We start from the raw sequence: 20490 nt of genomic DNA, 5'->3' as shown, positions 1-20490 counted from the left end.
AGAATCCTAATGAAACTGATCACTAGTCTGAAGTCAGTACATCTGATCATCATGTTGACACTGAGCTGACAGAGAGCAGCAAACTGGTCTGTTTACACTGTTAATGTGAATGATTAAATATCATATACATACAGTATATTGTAACTCAAAACTACTACTACTCCTGCTTTCTCTTGTAGTGTGAATATCCTTAAAGCTGCAGATTGTCTCAGTTTGAAGCAATGAGCCTCCAGGAACAAGCTAACTTCTCTACCCTTTAGGATGCCGTCGTCCTGGATAAGTTTACAATTCAGTCCAATGGAAACCACTGACTATCACTGTGACAGAGGAAGGAAAATATTACTGTCATAGATGATGTCACTGATGGACCTACCTGAGCAGGTGAGCTCCACGATGGAGGAAGAAGAATCTGATGATGCACATTCCCTCAGTCTAGATCCAGACTGAACACAGGAAGAAGTGATCCTACATACAGATCTGTATGAGGCTTCATCTCTGATTCCTATTGAAACAGCAGAGCCACAGTCCAGAACTCTGCAGACTACTGCTGCTTCCTTCAGAGTCCAGGCAGAGTCCCTCATGACCCAGTCATAGTCAGTCACTGGTCTCCACTCTCCCTGTTTCATCTCCAGTGTACCTGCACAGCGACTGGCTCCTCCCACCAACCTGACAGGCTCTGAACAGAAACAAGAGAGTCATCAGTAAAAGAATAAAGTGAGTTTCATTAGAACAGAAATGAAGCCAAATCAAAGCTGCAGCTCCTCTTCTACCTGAGCAGGTGAGTCCAACAGCTTTGCCAGGTGAGCAGGTGCTTCTAGCTGAGTCTGATCTTCCACAGTCCAGGAGAGCAGACTCATGGCCTCCACACTGGAACTCTTTGGTCCACATTGGAGCCTCCACTTCTCCATAGAGCGCCCCCTGGAGGACTGAAGGAGCCCCACAGCCGAGCTCCCTACAGACCACCTCTGCATCCTGCTGGTCAAAGTCAGCTTCACACACTGAGGACCACGACTGCTCAGACTTCACCTCCAGTCTGCCTGAACACAGATTATTCCCATTCACCAGCCTGACAGAGTCTGGAGAGAGAGAACCATCATTAGTTTGGGGAATATTTACCTGCAACATTCATATCAATAAAACTTTTTCTGAATTTGAAAGTAAGAACAGATAAGAGAGTGAGAGAGTGATTTGCACTTCAGGGCCACCGTACAATCTGCATCGTCCAACATGCAAAAATAATTAACCACCCCAACCTGACCCGCAAACCGCCAACTTTTTTTACCAACCGTGTTCACTAAACACCGGTAGGCTCAGTGAGCTGTTGTTGGGGAGCAATGAGCTGCGGTTTTGATGTGAAACGTGTGCTTATTACGACCTTTGGACTACCGACAGAAAAAAACAAAAGGGGTAAGTTGTGTTCTGCCGTCGCTCTGGAGCTTGTTTTCTGCTCCTTTGTTGAGGTAATAATGTTTTAGCTGTGTGCGCTCAGGAGTGGACGACTAGTCATTGCGGGGTGTTTTATTGTGAAATGTGTAGTGGTTGATGGAGGCAGCTAGTTGCTTCATTAGCTGGAGAGCTGATATCTGTAAAATGTTTCTAGTCGGATAACGCGGTTTTTGTTGTGTTGTTATGCTGGTCATTTGTTAACGTTAGTGGGAGAGAGGCAAGGCACTCAGGAGCGCACAAAAACATCACTTCTGTTAGATTTTTGTGGAAAATCTGGCACGGGTCCGTCACGTAAAAATCAGTCCACAGGATGTTACAGACAACTGAGAAACTCAGGGAAGGTCTAATTTTTTACATCACATTACTACCAGTTCACTCACTGGCAATAAATAAACATTAATACATGTAAATTGCTTCACAATCCTACATATCGTCGCTGTCGGGCGGAAACCTCGTATCTAGACATTCCGTCATTTTTATTTTTTTTCATAAATCACTGCTATTGGTCACCCTTTACGTCTGTCTGTGGGCTTTACAAATATTTTCCCAATGAAAAATATTAAAAAGAGCTTGTGACTGAATCTTGTTACTCCATTGGATCCTCAGACTGTCACCAAAACCTCATAGCTCCACGCCGCCTCCATCTTGAAACAAGTGCCGCACACAGAAGAGCGGAAGAGTGAAGAGGTGATTTTGTCGTACTTCGTTTGAGGTAAATAGTTCAATAAAATGTTTTCAAATTAGCCCTAGGTTGTTGTAAACTCAGTTAAAACTATGCAGTGTACCTGTTTATTAAATTTAGCTATTAACACTTATTAGAAAACTCAGTTAAAACTCTGTCCACTGTTGAAACAGCGATGATAAATGAAGAAAGTTAGCCGCTAGCTTGCTGAGTCTAGATAGCAAGCTAATATTATTGATCAATCGCTACTTAAGATTGTCATCAGCAGATGTAACGTTATGTAACATCAGTGTTGTATAGCACAGATTACAGATGTGTCGTCTAGTTTGCTAGATAACAAACTTCTTACATCAACATGATGCTAATATAACCTGTTGAGGCAACTTAAGCTGATATGACTGTGTTTTTTTGTTTGTTTGATTTTTTATTTTTACAGTAGCAATGTCTGTGTCCCTGGAGGAAATGTGTGCAATGGTCAATGTGTCATATGAGGAGGCGAGCAAGCTACGGCCAGTTATAGACACAGATACAGACAGTGACAGCACAGATGGAGAGAGTGACAGAGCAGAAGACCCAGAAGTAGGGAGAGGTGATGCCAGCTCAGATAGAGGATGAGGAGACACAACTGGAGAGTGTAGAGAGAGAGGAATTTGAAGTGGACACAGGTAGCGTGAATAAGGTGATAATGATTGATGAGTTGTATAGGAATTGATATTACAAAATATAAGAGTTATAATGAGTGTTGAGTGGATAGATGAGCACATTTCACAGCAGTAGTTACAATGGATAACAGACACACACACTAATATTATTTTGTTGTTGTACTTTTTGGGGCTGAGGATGACACAGATGGAGGAAGAAAGCACAGAATGAAAGTAATTGGATGAGGTGTGTGCAGAAAAAGAGAAGAATGATGGGACAGCCCTACATTGGGAGGATCAAGGATGAAGAGATTACCAAGGAGCCCCGACTTATGAGACCAAGATGCCGGTCAGCTGCATGTGTGAAGTCCTCCAAGCATCACTACAGTAAAATTGGAGAGGCAGACAGGGAGAAGATCTTTAAAAGCTTTTGGGAGAACATGAACTGGGAAGAGAAACAAATGTATGTGTGTTGTTTGGTAGGCGTCACCCCAGTACAGAGGAGAAGAGGTCTGAAAATTCAAGAAGGTCATCTACTCTTGTTTTCTTTTTGAAAGTTGATGGGCAGAGAAAGAGGGTGTGCAGGAGTTTGTTTTTGTCAACGCTTGCAATAGGAGAATGTTCTGCTCTTCACTGGGTGCAAGACACAGAACGTACACAGAAGCATGCAGCAACATGCCACAGAGGTGAGGCTCATGACTTCATGAGGAGTTTTCTTCAGGATCTCCTGAAGGTGTCCTCCCACTACTGTAGGTCATCAACATCGAAACAGTAGCTGGAGCCAGTCTTTCAGTCTATGGTTGACCTGCATAAAGTGTACCAGCCTGCTGCTGAGGAGAAGAGGCTGAGACCATTATCTAGGCAGGTGTTCACAGAAGGATTTAAGCAGCAGAACCTGGGTCTTAACCATCCAAAGAAGGACCAGTGCAACACCTGCTGCTCCTTCAAGGCTGGAAACTTGCAACAGAATGAGTGGCAGGATCATTTTCTTAGAAAGGAAGAGGCCCGTGTTGAAAAAGAGCAGGAAAAAAATCATGCTAATGAAAAGACTATGGTCCTCCTCCTCTGCCCCAGATTGAACGCGTCAGCTCTGTACTGCAAGACAAACCTCGCCGTCCACAACTTCACAATTTGTGACATGTCTACACACAACGCCACTATGTCTGGCATGAAGGTGAGGGAGCTCCGTCTGCCAGTGAGTTTGCATCCAGAGTCACCGATTTCCTCTCTGAGCATAAGGAGCATGAGGAGTACATTTTGTGGAGTGATGGTTGTGGGTATCAAAACCGCAATTCTGTGCTCAGCAATACTCTTCTGAGGTTTTCCAGAGAGATGAAGAAGGTAGTCACCCAGAAGTTCCTGGAGAAAGGGCACTCACAGATGGAGTGTGACTCAGTGCACAGTGTCATTGAGAGGCGTCTGAGAAACCAGGACATCTATGTCCCGGCTGAATATGTTGCCCTGATGAAGAGAGCGCGGTCCAAGCCCAGCCCGTATCAAGTCAGATATGTGGACCATAACTTCTTTCAAGATTTCACCAAACGGAGGCTCTGCAAGTCCATCCGCCCAAGGATCAAACCCGGTGACCTCACTGTCCATGATGTCTAAGCCATCAGGTAACTATCAAACCAAAACCACGTCTCTCTCACCAGTCCAGGTCAAAAGTCATGATATTACACGTTCACTCGCTGTTAAATCTGTTATGTGATATTATACTTTGTATTGTATATAAAGTGATAATGCTGTGTAAACAGTTGTGTTCAAACTCTGTCACTTTTTCTTTTTGTATGTTATTATGCACAACATCAGTGGGACGACGGACATCAAAATCCAACACTCGTATTACTGGGCTCCATTTCCAAAGCAGCACCTGCAGACGCACCTGCAGACACACCTGCAGACGCACCTGCAGAAACACCTGCAGACACACCTGCAGTCACACCTGCAGACGCACCTGCAGAAACACCTGCAATCACACCTGCAGTCACACCTGCAGACACACCTGCAGACACACCTGCAGTCACACCTGCAGTCACACTACTCTACACAGAGAGCCAGAAGATCAAGGAGATGAAATACAAACACCTCCAAGACCTCATGGAAGTCACACCCAAAGACTTCCACAGCTTTAATGACAACCTGAAACACTTGGAAACACAATACACACACACTCAGTCACTCACATACAGTTATCTACACACACAAACACACAAAGCAATACACTGTTAATAAATTGTTGATTAATTTTGGTTTTTCACACATCATTGTGGATAAATGGATAGATACATTGTTGTAGGAAGTTGTAGATAAACTGTTAATGTTCATTGTGTGTTTGTTATTGTTAGTGCAGCATCACTTCATTTGATGATGGACTACCTGAATGTTTATATCTATTTAACATGAATTGATGTATTTATTTATTTACTGTCATTTATATATTTATTCATTGTTGGTGTGTCATTGTTATATTAAATGCACATTTTCAACAAATATGCATGTAATAAATTGTCTAACAAGGCTGCACTACATACCTGTGAGTATTGTATTAGAAAATATTTTAACTAATATTATTCACAATAGTCTTGCATTCAGTTAGCCCTGTTGCTGTTTTGTACAACCTGCCGTAACTTCATTCAACTGCAGAAGAATACACAGCATTAGTAGAAAGTCTCTGGTTGTTTGCAATGCAAAAGCTGCAATGCACGGCTGTATAAAGAACTGGCTGAGGAAGTACAGTGTGTTCTTGATGCAACAAACACCAAGTCTGTAAAGGTTAATGTTTGATGTATTTGAGGCTTGAGACGTGGGAGCGGAGAAGAACGCAGGCGAACCACGGCGGGTTGGAGTGCAGTTTAGTCCAGCATTTGCTGTCTAGTCATAGCCAATACTGTCCTCAATAGCCTGTTCATAGCACTTCATCTTTTACAACTAGACATTTTGGCCAATTGTATTCTATAACAGGAAAAACTAAGCGCACACATAGCTACAATAAACTTTGTAACCAGTAAGTTGATGATATGACGTGGCCGTTCTAATCAATGACGGACAAAACACGCATCTCGACATTCACTGGTCCAAAACCTGGTAACTCCATTTGAGCTTGATTTTGGTAAAATATGAATAATATAATGACACATTTCAGTATCTGACCATATATAAAGACACAGTATCAACTGTGAGGATGCAGTGTTCAATTATTTAAAAAACACAGGGTTTTTCATTTCCTGAAAATTAAGGATTTTAGACATAGAAGGTTTGAACCCGACAGCGACGATATAGAACCTTTAAGCTTTATTTTACCAGATAAACCTCATTAAGATCCAAAATCTCTTTTGCAAGAGTGTCCTGGCCAAGACAAGCAGCAACATACTTTTTAAGAAAAAAATGATAAAAACAAGTAATACAGACAGACCACTTGTAGCATTAAGAATGACGAATGACAAAAATAAATAAAAGGAAATAAAAAGATGTACAACTTTAAAAGGAGGCGTCTCTCTGTTATAAGGTAGTCACGCCCCCTCATAACTCTGTTCACAGTAGATAATGGATGAAGCTACAGCTAATCTGAATTAGACTCCTCCTGTTTTCCTCTGTCAGATTATTGCTTTCAGCAGTAGCAGCTCATGCTATCAGACCTCAGCTCAGACTACAGTGAACTGTAATTGTTAACACTGGTCTGAGGTAGGGATGCCCCCTGAAACCTGGTTCTGAATTGGATCCAGTTGTAACGGGTATAGGATGGACCCAATAGCAGCACAAATGACACTGGTATAAACTTAGTAGTCTTTATTTCACATGATGCCAAGGCAATATAAGCACGGTCGGAGAAACACAGTTCTAAGGAGTATGACTCCACTGGAAATTGAACCCCGATCTTCCACTCCCACAGCAGACAAAGACCAGGGAACAGGCAGGCAGAACTCAGAGTCAGGGACAGAAGGCTGGTGGGTTTACCGGGGCAGAGACGAGGAGCGATGGTCGAAGACAAGCTGATCAGAAACCAGGAAGGCAGTCCAGTGAAGAAAGCAAGACGACTTAGCATAGTAGTGTAGACAATCCTACAAGGAGGGAGTGGGCTGAGGCAGCCTATATACAGGCTTGATTGCAGATGATGAGCAGGTGGGAGCGCCAGGTGAAGGTGGTTGAACTAATGAGGGGTGTGGCAGAGCAGAGAGTGAGACTGAATGATTGGATAATTCCCACAGCAACAGGTGAGGGGGAGAGCAGACTCTGACACCAGTATTAAACAGTTAAAACCTGAGATATTTTTAAGGTCAGTTCTTTTATCGGTACTTGAAGAAAACAAGGAGTGAGATTATTGGACGGTAAAATCTGGTTTGGGTTCTGCTTGTTTCCAGGGAGATATTATTGAGTTCATATTATGACACTGTTGTAAACATTGTTGTTGCTGCTCAACAAACTGTATTTTTTAAATTTAAAATATAAATACATCATAATCTTGTTCTGGATCTCTGATATTATTTAAATAATCATTTAAAAGTAGTAAAGATTCTTTTGTGATGAAAAAGAACTGATAAGGAGTATTGATGAGAGTAGTATTATTGATTGAATCCTAATGAAACTGATCACTAGTCTGAAGTCAACACATCTGATCATCATGTTGACACTGAGCTGACAGAGAGCAGCAAACTGGTCTGTTTACACTGTTAATGTGAATGATTAAATATCATATACATACAGTATATTGTAACTCAAAACTACTACTACTCCTGCTTTCTCTTGTAGTGTGAATATCCTTAAAGCTGCAGATTGTCTCAGTTTGAAGCAATGAGCCTCCAGGAACAAGCTAACTTCTCTACCCTTTAGGATGCCGTCGTCCTGGATAAGTTTACAGTTCAGTCCAATGGAAACCACCAACTATCACTGTGAAAGAGGAAGAAAAATATTACTGTCATAGATGATGTCACTGATGGACTTACCTGAGCAGGTGAGCTCCACCATGGAGGAAGAGGAATCTGATGATGCACAGTCCCCCAGTGCAGATACAGACTGAACACAGTAAGATCTGATCCTCCATACAGATCTGACTGAGGGTTCATTTCTGATTTCTATTGAAACAGCAGAGCCACAGTCCAAAACTCTGCAGACTACTGCTGCTGCCTTCAGGGTCCAGTCAGAGTAACTCCTGAACCAGTCAGAGTAACTCACTGGTCTCCACTCTCCCTGTTTCACCTCCAGTGTACCTGCACAGCGACTGGCTCCTCCCACCAACCTGACAGGCTCTGAACAGAAACAAGAGAGTCATCAGTAAAAGAATAAAGTGAGTTTCATTCGAACAGAAATGAAGCCAAATCAAAGCTGCAGCTCCTGTTCTACTTGAGCAGGTGAGTCCGACAGCTTTGCCAGGTGAGCAGGTGCTTCTAGCTGAGTCTGATCTTCCACAGTCCAGGAGAGCAGACTCATGGCCTCCACACTGGAACTCTTTGGTCCACATCGGAGCCTCCACTTCTCCATAGAGCGCCCCCTGGAGGACTGAGGGAGCCCCACAGCCGAGCTCCCTACAGACCACCTCTGCATCCTGCTGGTCAAAGTCAGCTTCACACACTGAGGACCACGACTGCTCAGACTTCACCTCCAGTCTGCCTGAACACAGACTAGTCCCATTCACCAGCCTGACAGAGTCTGGAGAGATTTTATTTGATTTATTGAATGGGACAGTGTGCAGTTTTAAACTTTAAAGATGCACTGCACCGGAGTTAGCTCGAAGCTCATTTGCATCCATAGTCCCCCACAGTCAAAACATACAACAGCACAACAACAAACAGTACAAAGCAGAAAAAAAACAAAACACACTGAACACACCATACACAATACAAAGCTACACACAACAGCACATCACATACATCCACAATGTCAATTAGAAATTAATAATGTAAACTAGACTCAGTGGTCACACAGCTGATTCGGCTTTAGTTGATTTTTTAATTTGGCCTTGAATGTACTGATGGAACTACAGTTCTTCATATCATCAGAGTGGTGGTTTTCACAGAGAAAACTGACTGTCCAAATGCAGTGTGATGAAATGGTACAATCATGTATAGAGGATATTCTGGTGGATCTAATAGAACTTACTGAGCGAGTGTACTCAAAGTCACATAGTGGAGGAGGCCAAACCATCAAACATTTTATAAACTAGGCACAAATTTGAGAATAATCTAAAATTGTCAAAACTCAGTAAATTGTGTTTCTCCAGAACCCTACAGTGATGGAAATGCATTGGCTTTTTGTCCAGAGTTTTTAGAGTTTGTTTGTATAAGGACTCAAGAGGTTTTATGGCTGTTTCTCCAGCCTGCCCCCAACATGTGATGCAATAACACATCTGGGAAAGAATCATATCTGCGTTAATATCTTGGCTGCAAAGAGAGACAGTTTCTAATATGTCTAAAATTTGCTAAGTTGTACTTTATGGTTTTAACTGTTTTTTTTAAACACGTTTCTCAAAGTTCAAATTTGGATCCAGTGTCACACCAAGATATTTAAAATCAGTAACTTTGTCAATTTTTTCACCTTTCATGAGAATATCAGCATTATGAGGTTGTACCATAGTCTTAGAGAAAAACATACCCTTTGTCTTGTTTACATTTAGACTCAGACATGATTGATCAAGCCAATGTGTGATCCTTTCCAATGCAATTGTTAGCTTAGCAGCAGCTAAATCAGCTGTTTTTGCATGTGTGTACACAACGGTGTCATCTGCATACATTTGTAGTTCTACATCATGACACTGTTGAGGGGGATCATTAATATATAGGCTAAATAATAGGGGACCTAACACTGACCCTTGTGGAACACCCATTGTGCACTTCATGTTACTGGACAGTGTGTCACCAACTTTAACACATTGTCTCCTATTAGGAGAGAGTTTCGATATTAAAACATCATGATTGAGTGTGTCGAATGCTTTACGCAGATCTAAAAATACAGCACCAACTACTCCTCCTTTGTCAAGTCTTGATTTAATTTGCTCTATTAAGTGCAAGGTAGCAGTTTCAGTGGAATGATTTGCTATAAAGCCAAACTGCATACAATGTAGATCAAAATTGCTTGTATTAAGAAATGTTGTCAGTTGTTTAATGACAACTTTCTCAGCAACCTTTGAGAGTACTGGCAGTATACTTATTGGTCTGTAGTTACTGGCTTCAAGGCGGTCTCCAGATTTAAAAATAAGCTTGACAACGGCACATTTCCAGTCATCAGAAAAGGAGCTGTGTTTAAAAGACAAGTTAATTAAATGAGCAATGTGTTGAGTTAAAATATCTTTGTGTGATTTAACAAACATGATGTCATATTGGAAAGCATCTCTACTTTTGGAGCTTTTTAAGGAGCTGTTGATTTTGTTTACTTGTAACTCATTAGTTTCTAAAACCTGACCTGTAGCATCTATAGGAACAACATCCAGTTTCTTTTTTGTATTTTTTTTTCCTAACACATTTACAGACTCAAGAAAAAAATTATTAAAGACAGAAGCAACAGTAAGATGATCTTCAATTAACTTTCCCTGTACTTTGAGTTTAAAATGTCCTAAAAATTTTGGGTCCCTCTTTGTGAGATCATCAATGTTTTTCCAGATCAATTTACTGTTGCCTTTATCCTCATTCAAAATATTGAGATAAAAACAAGGTTTAGCTTCTCTCAGCTCTTGGATAACTTTGTTCCTTAAACCTTTATAAATCAGCATGTCGGTGTCTCTTCTAGTTTTAATTGCCTTCCTTAGTGCAGCATCTCTAGATTTTATTAGTTTCCACAAATTTCACTAATCCACGGTAAATTGTTTTTTTTTTTTTAGATTTTATCTGTATCCTCACATTAAATCTTTCCCTCACAGAGTTGATTCTCTGAGTAAAAGTATCACAGCCATAGTCCAGATTATCAGAGGACAGAACATCATCCCAGTTCAAGCTGTTAATTTCATTGGTAAATTCTTGCTTAGTTCTGGGTATGCATTGAAGGATCATTGTCTTAGTTGCTGTGGTCCTAAATTTACTTTTAGTCAGTTTTCTGGCACATAGGGTTAGGTTATGATCTGACAAGCCAGTGATTAAATTATAACTTTTAATTATTCTTTCTGGTTTGTTAGTAAATATCAGATCGATTTGTGTACTGGAGCATTTTGCAATCCTAGTTGGGCCTTATCTAGTTGGAATTTCTCTGTGATCATTTTTAGTTTTTTCCTTAGTTTTATCCTCTCAGTTCACATTAAAATCAGCCACAAGTAATAATTCTGTGTTGCACTCTTTCAAGACTTCTGTGAGTTGATCATAGAAAGTGTCATCTGCAGAAGGGGGCCTACAGATACCTATGATGTTAAAAGACATTTGTTGGGATAACATTATTTTTAACCCAACATATTCTAACATGTTACCTGCATTGTAAACCACACGTTCACATTTGATTCTGTCTCTCACATAAAGAAGCACTCCTCCTCCTCTTCCATCAGGTCTCTCTTCTGAAACATTGGTATCCGGCACCATGGACACACTCGCAGGAGTTGTTTTTTCAACCACGTTTCAGTCAGACAGAGTCCAGATTTGAGTCAGACACAAGATGAGTTAGCTGATTGCTCTTTGCAGTAATGCTTCTGATGTTAAAATGTCCACCGAATAGCCCCCTCGGTTTCAGCTTCGGGTCCCATCAGACTTTTGCATGATTGACAGTTTGGAAGGTTTAGAATAACCTCTGCCTCCTCACTGCAGGGTTTCGACACACAGTGGTGTCAGCAGGCAGGTTTTGTGAGAGAGACACTGGACCCATCAAGGTTTCCACAGCCCAGTAGTGAAGTGAAGTTATTCATGGAGACATCATGCCTGGTGTTAACAAAGTTTAGTCTGTTAAGGGAGAAGCTCGGCTCAGAAAGTTGCTGCTCATTCATCACCGGCACCAGAGGAGTCCCAGACACACTCGGGCATAAATCAGCATCGAAGTTCTGCAGCACTCCAGGACTGGTCCAGGATTTAGCTGAACATCTCTGGAGAGCAGGATCAGCATGAGGAGGAGACCTGCTATTCTCTGGAATGGGGTAGCAGATGACCGGTCCACTGGATCAGTGATTCACTCTGGTACCTGGGCTCATCTGTGCCACAGGACAGAGGAATAGATTGTAAAATATCCCAGTAAGTTATGATGAAAACTCGCTGTAGGAGCGTCAACTGGCCATGAGCCAGCATTTGTCCCAAACTCAATCACTCGGTGTCCCAGTTGTTTTCCATCAGTGTTGATTGCTCTGGCCAGACAGACGTACAGACAATACAGCAATGAGTACCAACAGTAGTCCAAAGAGCACTCAAACACAGCCCAGGTGTTTTTGCTGATGAAACACTGCTTTGAACTTGACGCAGGTTTTGACAGGCATGCTCTCAGTCGTGGCCAGGGATCCACAGTACTCTTCCCCTCTGCACAGCCTGATGGGTGGAAGACAGAGAAAGAGCCAGACAGCCTGCCTCAGACTCCCCAGATTCCTCCCCAAAAGGAATCCCAGTGTGCAGCCACCTCTGTCATCTGGGAACACCCCAAGCCCCTTGGAGATATTCCAGCAATTTTTGGATAGGGAAACTATTCAAACTTTTTGTGATAACACAAATAAAAATGCTCAAAAAAATATTGCTGCTGGTAAGAAGTTAATGTGGACTCTAGTTACACCTGAAGAACTGTGTAAATACATGGTGTTAGTGTTTTACATGGGTGTCCTCAAGCTGCCAAAAGTCAGTGACATGTGGTGTATAAAACATTTCTTCCACATCCCCTCTCCTTGCAAGATCAGAAGAGAGGTCAGAGGTCAGTGGGGGGGGGGGGACTGTCCTTCGATGCTGTTGAGTCGCTGGTAAACAAAGAATACCTGGGATCTGGTTATCACATTTATTGTGATAACTTCTACACCAGCCCAGCACTCTTCAGGCACCTCTGGGATGTTGGCATCGGAGCCTGTGGGACCTGTGGGCAGAGTGGGAACACCAGCAACCATGGTGAACACCCTGACGAGGAAATCTCTGAGAGGATCCATACGGTGGATCAGAGATGGGCAGCTCCTGTTTGTGAAGTGGATGGACACAAGAGAGGTGTCTGAGTACACACTGCATACTCAGTGATGAGAGGGAGGAAAACCAGCGATGGCTATGAGAGGGTCCTACTGCTGTGAGGGAGTACAACTGCTTCATAGGGGGGTCGACGTCTCTGACCAGCTCATTGGATACTACTCCACATGCAAAAAGAGCGCAAAGTGGTATAAGACAATTTTGTATCACTTTTTTGACATGGCTGCTACAAACAGCTGTGTGCCACCAGAGGTGAGCAGCCATGACGCATCAGGCTTCCCAGGAGCTCCTCTCTGCTGAGTGGTTTGGAGTTCCTGGACCTCTCAGAAGCACCTCAGGAGAGGCAGCAGTGCCATCACACACCTGTAGCAATTGCTATGGGTAAGGATGTGTCAAAGAAGGCCACGGAGGGGCACAAAAAAGAGCAAGTTGTGTTTGAGAAACACACCGTTCATGTGGAAGGTTTTCAGAGTGCCCGTGTGTCGTCGTTGACAGCCATGACGACTACCACAACAACCTTGCACCCTGCTCATAAAAATGAGCATATCTTAACTAAAAAATGTACATAGTTCTAGTTATATTAGTTGTGCTGAGAAATATTTTTTTCATGTTTTATATTTACAATGATTTTGGATCAATATGTTTTTTGTGTTTATTCAAATTTGCTGAAAAAAGTCAGTTTTTTGTATAATTTTATTTATGATATATTTTCAATACTTATATCAATCACTATGGTTTATTGACTTATATAACCTTTTAGATTAGGTTGTACATATTTTAGGGATATGAAGCATTTTAAGATATTCTGGGAAATTACATCACAATAAGCAAAAATAGCAATGTAGGCACTGGTGGACCATCTCTATTGTAGAGTTCAAAGGGTTAATGAACTCCTTCAAAGGCAGGTTCAACTTGGCTCTCAGTTGGCTGCACTGGAGGCTGGTGTTACTCCAGGTGCCTCGGCCTTTGTGTCGGAAGAAAATGGATTCACTGCTTGAGAAAAAACACTAAATAAACCCTCCTGGGCAACTGTTGTCAGGTGAAGGTTTATGGTCTTTCTTCTTCTCTTTGACCCCACAGGATATGACAATGTCTGACTCTTTAACCGTGCCGGAGGAACTGACCGACGGAATGTCTTCACCTTCCCAGGACCTCCACCAGGGAGGCCTCTTGATAGGTCAAGAAGCAGGGTCTCCTTCCTGGTTCCTTCAACAGCTCTCCAGTAACATTAATCAGAAGAAAATGTTCCTGTGTTAGTCTCTCCTGCTGTTGAGTTTCGTAATGAGAGTAGTAATTCACAATGAGTCGTAGTAATGAGATGTCCTGCTGGTCACTCTTACTGATCGGCCTGAGCACTTCCCCGTCAGTGCACCCTCTAATCTCTCCGTGTACAACAAGAGCTACAGAAACCTTGAGTTCCTCTTGATTGGCGATTCAATGATTAGGCCAAAATCCAGTGCCAAATTTTGGACATGTTTGAATACATCCCTTCCATCTTGGACCTTCATCCTACTGTCCACACTGTGATTCCATGTTGGTACAAATGACATCAAGCTCAGACAATTTATAAAACTTCAACAGGACTTTGAAATACTGGAAAAAGCTGAAAGTGTCGTGTGTCTTTTCTGGTCTGATCCCCACGTTAAGGGAAGGCTGTGAGTGGTTCAGTGGTCTCTGTAGCATAGACCAGTGGATACATGATTTCTGCACTGCAACTTGTTATGGCTTCAATAGTTGTTCTGACTCATTCTGGACAAGGAGAGATCTCTTCAAAACTGATAACCTACATCTCAATAGGACGGACAAGTCTACTAGAAACAAAGCTCATCTTACACATAAGTGTCCTACCTACTGACTGACTATCCCCACATTTAGCTCTTAATCCTCTCTCTGTATTTAGCATCCCAGTAGTTACCAACAATAAGTCACATACCTCCCTCATCGATCTGTCAACAGGAATATTCTTTCCTATGTTCACTGCTGCCTCTGGTGGCTGCTGTTAATCAATCAGGACACATTAGCTTTGTTTCACACAATGTTAGATTATTATTCTTCAGATCTTTTATTTGTAATGACCTCATTGTTTCTAATAACTTTGACTTTTTTCTGATAACAGAAACTTGGCTATCTGAGTGTGACAATGTCTGACTTGTTGAATATTCACCACCAGTTTCTCCTTCTTCAGCCCAGAATAACCAGTCATGGATGTGGTGTAATGATACTTTATAAATTTTAATCTGATTTAATCTCATTTTCATCTTTTGAAAGATGGCTCTTTGCCTTGAAAGGGCCATTAAAAATTATTTTCATTTTATTACGAAGGCCATTCAAGTCCATTGTTGGTTTTATAGATTAATTTTCTGATCTTTTCTCTTTTATCATACCTGAGTCTGACAATATTCTGATTTTCTTACACAATAGATTAAAAGAAAGTACTAATGAACAATAAAGTAACTTTACATCTAACTACAAGAATCCAAAATGTTTAACAGCTTTTAAAACTTGATATCTAAAGATTAATTCTGACACCAGCAGATCAGTGTGGTGTTAACATGTATCACTGTTTGATGATAACAGACTCTTTGCCTACCTGAGCTGTTGACACTGTTACAGAGGTTGATGGTGAGGTTGGCAACGATGTCCAGGAGGAACGAGGAGTCGATGACACTGAACATGTGAATTTCATCAGGATCTGAGGCGATGGTCCTCAGCTGAGTCTCGTTTACATTCTTTACACCTGAGAGAAAAATGTTAAAACTGAACCATAAAAACTTAAAATAAGAAAAGAAAACAATTTGGTTGGAAAAGTAATAAAATTATTGTTTCCTGCTGCTTAATGCTCCTTAATTAAACCTTAATTGACAGAACATGCTGATGGTTGTGCATTTTTAATCCCATTACAGAAATCATATGTCCTTCATTATCACTACCAAAGCACACCACATATTTAGATTTACTTTCTTCCTTGTGAGCAGCAGATTGGTTTAATTCATTTCAGCCCACTATTAAAAGACTTGATTTAATAATGTAAGACATTAACTGATATAAACTATAAATGCAGTCATACACATCATCTTAAGAGTCTTACTAACTAATGTTTTCATTGTAGCAAAATATCATGTTTAATTCATATTAATGTCACATTATTCTTTCATGGTAAAATAATGTAGTTTCAGAGTTGCAGAGAGAAAGTCAATCACCAATAGTGTAGATCTCAATGCCGGAGTCTCTCAGGTGCTGTGAGTGGAGGGATACGTCGTCCCAAGACTCTTCATCAGTAATCAGGATGAGAATTTTTTGGGAGTCTGAACGCGTTCCCTCATCGGGTTGAAACAACACATCTTGGATGTAGTTCAGAGCTTCTCCTGTATGACAGAAATAAAGAGGCTTTAAAAGCCTTTATTTCATGTGTTGCTTGTTCCAGACATAAAGGTCCCGTTACTTTGTTCATCTACTGTTAGGTGACTGACAGCTGCAGCACTTCAACACCTGTGTAACAAAATATCTGGTTCTTTGATAAAAAAGTCAAAGCTAGAAGCCTGTAGACGCCCAAGATGCATTTCAGTCAGAAACATCCAATCACAGAGCTTCAAATTCTATTGTGAGACTTTTATTTGTATTATTATAATTATTATAATCACTATCACTATAACAGCATCAGCAGTCTGTGATATATAACATTATACCATGATACTATACAATAATGTTATATCACAATATTAATAATCATAAGACTATTACAATAACATTATTATTAATATTATGATCGTAACAATAATAGAAATTACCGTCATCATTCATCCAATTTCTGTTGTAACTCTACTATTTCACTGACAGCTTCACTTTCCACCGCTGACAGACCTAAATACAGAAAGTAAATATATTTGGATCTAATCAGAGTCTCTGCCTCAGTCCCTCACAGTGTAAAGCTGGTGTGGATCAGACAGCCTGCTGTTAAATTACCTGTGTAGTTGTAGTAGTGTCCTCCTCTCTGTTGCAGGTTGGCTATGGCCTCCAGCAGGGATTGTTTGGTCTGGTGGGCGTTCAGGTACCATTCGGTCACTGATTGGTCACTGTACTGAACCAGACCTGCGGTAAAAACACAGAAATGTGTGAAACTGACACACTGACTCAGCTTTTGATTTTAAATGATAATGAGATTAACAATGATAATAATGATAATTGTTGGTTTATTACTGTTATTACTGTTATCTTGTTGTCATCGTTGCACCAACACTCATACACACACATCACATGTCTCACACACACTGATATCTGTACTAATCTGCATATGCATAGAGGGACCAAAGGACTTAAAGGACCATTCCAGCAGTTCAGTCCAGTAGGACCAACAGGCTAACAGGCTAATAACCCCTGAGTCTACTGTCTGACTCTGGTACATGACTTTAGAGTCTCCTTCCTGGAGGAAATGGACATTGACACCATTGTTGGAGGAGTTGGAGTGAGGCAGTGATGCTGTGGATGAACCAACATGACAAAGTTGTGCATCCCTCCTAGCTAGAATGTTTTGTTCAGAAATGCAGTGTGCTTCACAGAGTCTGTTCAGTCAGAACATCTGTCCTGCTAACTGATCCAACACGGACCTACACAGAAGGAATGTACAGTATATCTCCACCATGGAAATCAGTGTCTGGATAAAAGATTGTTTTACAAGCTGAATCATAATTACTATGAGTTATAAATGTGTGTTTCAGTAGATGAAGCACTGAATTTTAAGGTAGGTGTATCACCTGAACATTTCATTTTGAACATTTTGAGAATTCTGCAAGTTATTACAAAAGCTAAAATATGTCTGCATGTTTTGGGAAATAACTGGCAGTAATGGAGGCTGTATGCAGACAGCAATTATTTAGCTTAAACATGTAAAACCACTGGTATGGTCCTTTTATCCTCACATCAGCCATAACCTTGACTACTCTGGTTATCATGTCCCATTTTACTGCTTTGTTGCTCATTTTGATTTCGGGACCTGCACCTGTATTTGAATATTTTCACATTGTGGAGTAAAGATTTTAGTATTTTGAGTACTTTATACACAAGCAGTAGTAGTAATAGTACCAGGAGCAGTAGTGTGAATAGTTGTAGTAGTAAAAATATTACCGATCTGGACTTTGTCAGGGCCGATGTTGAAGTTGTTGACTATTTGAGTTAGAAAGGACTTAATGTTTTCATGGTCTTCAGAGGTGGTGCTCTTGGATTCACAGACCAACAGCACGATGTCAGCCTTGGCTGTGCTTTCACACTGAGAACCTGGAGGAAAACAGAGGATTGTGGGATACAATACACAAAAGACCAGAAATAGAAGCAAGACTAAGACTGTATCTGAAATCACTCACTATTTACTACAAAGTTCACTCTATTTACCCTCCTCCATTTTGTTTCAGTGTGTGAATTCTGTCTGTAAATTTATCCAACATTTAGAGCCTCAAATGATCCACAATGGAACAAAAAAGTCGTGTTCATGTCATGTACACTACTTCCTGCAAACAATCCCACAATGCCATGCGTTGCATTTTATAGATCTGATATAGATTTTATAGAAATTAGCGGTGTGCAGCTCTACAGCGAGCAGTGATGATGTCCAAAATCTAGATTTTCACCTTTCAATGCTAACATTAGCATATTTTATTAGTTATTAGTTTTGAGGGTATTTGTTCATAAACCAAAGTGGATTCATTGTCCAGCACTGATGGAGGTGCGGGTAACGTCCTCCAGCTCCTCCTGGGGGATCAGAGGTGTTCCCAGACCAGATGAGATATATTCTCTCTTTTTACCTGTTGGTTGGTGTTTATCTTCAGCCTGGAGTCCTGCAGAGAAAATCAGAAAATTAATATTTATATTGTTGCAGAGCTGTGAACTGAACAAACACTGTGAGGCTTTCCACCAGCTCAGAGCTCATCTCACTGAAAACACACAGATGTTGAAGTCGATGCTACAAACAATTATAATTTGTGTATGAAAATAACATGTTAAATGTTCAGTAACTAGAAAACGGAGCTATTGCAGAATGAGGTACTCTCAATTATTCTGAAAATAATCCTCATTAAAAGACAAAAAAATGAAGGAAAAACAAACGTCTCTCTTTGCCTGGTCAGTCTGAAACTTTAAGACCTTTGTTCTCGACCTCACTGCTTCTACTTTCTGCTTCTTCTCTGAAGAGCAGCAGATGAGATGAAAACATGAACACAAGCTCAACAGACGCTTCATACAGAGTTAAAGGAAAACTAACATGTTGGTTTGTTTCCTGTCTGATCGTCTGACTGCTTGTGTTTCTGACCTATCAGCACTGGCGACTGGTCATTAGGGCACAGCCCCACCTGCTGTCACCACAAAGAACTGTGCAAACAAATGATGTTATCAATTTTTTAATTTTTATCTGCTATCTGCTGACAGACACAACTGTGAAATATTTCAAATGACGCTGTAGTGGGGCTACAGTGCGAGCTTGGAATTTACAATCTGCAAAAAAAAGGGGAGACCTTCTTAGCTACACCAGCTAACTTGAAAAAAATAAAGTGGATTTCATACTCGAGCACAGGGTATAAACTCTTTATTTGGAGGAGAAACTGGAATTAAAGTGCCTCGGAGCCCACCAGCCATGGAATACTGTCATCACTCAAACTGCTGGTAAAATTAACCGCGGGTTTAACGTAGTGAAGCGGAAAAGCCACCATGCTGCCCTTTTCTGAGCCGTCTGGTGAGTGAAAGTATATTTTATCATCCTGCCTTGGTGGTTCTGGTCCGTGCATTGGTCATATCGTTGTGCTGGATCGATTGATATAGATGGTGATGAGTGTCAGTGTGTCCATGCTTTTGAGGTTGTCGTCATAAAGTCACAGAATGCATTAGTATCCTTAAAAAGTTGTCGTTGCACTTTGTTGTGGTGTTGAGCTCTTTGCTGTTCGCTTATGGCCCTGTAGGCTCATTTGTTCTGAGCTTGGCAGTTTCCCAAACATAAAAGAAAGACAACTCAAAACTCCACTCCGGGTTTTCACTGCAGATCCCCCACAAAACAAAACAAACCACAGACACTAGCAAAGCAACACAGTACATAAAATAAAGCCAGCAGAAACGTCAGATAGGTCGGACCACCGTGTTTAACTATATATCTTCAAACGTTACAGTTACGGCTGAAAATGACAACAGAAAAAAACAAGTTTGCCAAGTTCACAGATCTCTGCAATTCAAATCAACCACCAGTCGTCTACCCAGAAATGACTTGTTGTTGTTAGTGTGACATCACAGTCTGTAGTTATGATGAATGGAGGAGTAATATTTTTAGTGATTACGTTTTTTTTATTTGAACACGGCTAGGTGTGTTGTCATGCTGATTTGAGCATGTTCTAAATGTCTTGACCAATCAGATTGCTGGGTCGGAACTACCTGTTGTATAATTTAGGCTTGTGACAGTGGTGATGTAACTTGTGTCATTTCTCTCTCTCTCTCTCTCTCTCTTCCTCTGTTTATGTGTACAAGACCTGCTAGAAGCCACTTTGTTGTTTAAAGTGTTTTGTGGAGCCATGCATGGACCCATAACATGTTAAAAAAACTCATCAGTAGTTTTCCTGGTATGTAGCCTATCTATTGAAGAAGTCGGTGCTCCACCAATTTTTTACATATAAAAACACCACCGCCTATCAGACGTCTTTTT

General features: G+C 41.0%; 1 protein-coding gene across 1 annotated transcript in view; it reads right to left on the bottom strand.

Moving 5' to 3' along the window:
- Nucleotides 1-16611: 16611 nt before the first annotated feature.
- The window catches only part of LOC121886802 (cartilage matrix protein-like), a 7797-nt gene continuing 3918 nt past the window's right edge, over nt 16612-20490 (bottom strand). The window contains exons 2-5 of the mRNA XM_042397134.1: nt 18614-18646; nt 17940-18089; nt 16782-16907; nt 16612-16679 (exon numbers count right to left, since the gene is read on the bottom strand). Coding sequence (XP_042253068.1) covers nt 16612-16679; nt 16782-16907; nt 17940-18089; nt 18614-18646 — 377 coding nt within the window. The remainder of the gene's footprint in view (nt 16680-16781; nt 16908-17939; nt 18090-18613; nt 18647-20490) is intronic.

Source organism: Thunnus maccoyii, chromosome 20, assembly GCF_910596095.1.
Source record: "Thunnus maccoyii chromosome 20, fThuMac1.1, whole genome shotgun sequence".
Taxonomy (NCBI): domain Eukaryota; kingdom Metazoa; phylum Chordata; class Actinopteri; order Scombriformes; family Scombridae; genus Thunnus; species Thunnus maccoyii.
Note: the sequence above shows the minus strand (reverse complement) of the source record. Positions and strands in the feature narration are given on the sequence as shown.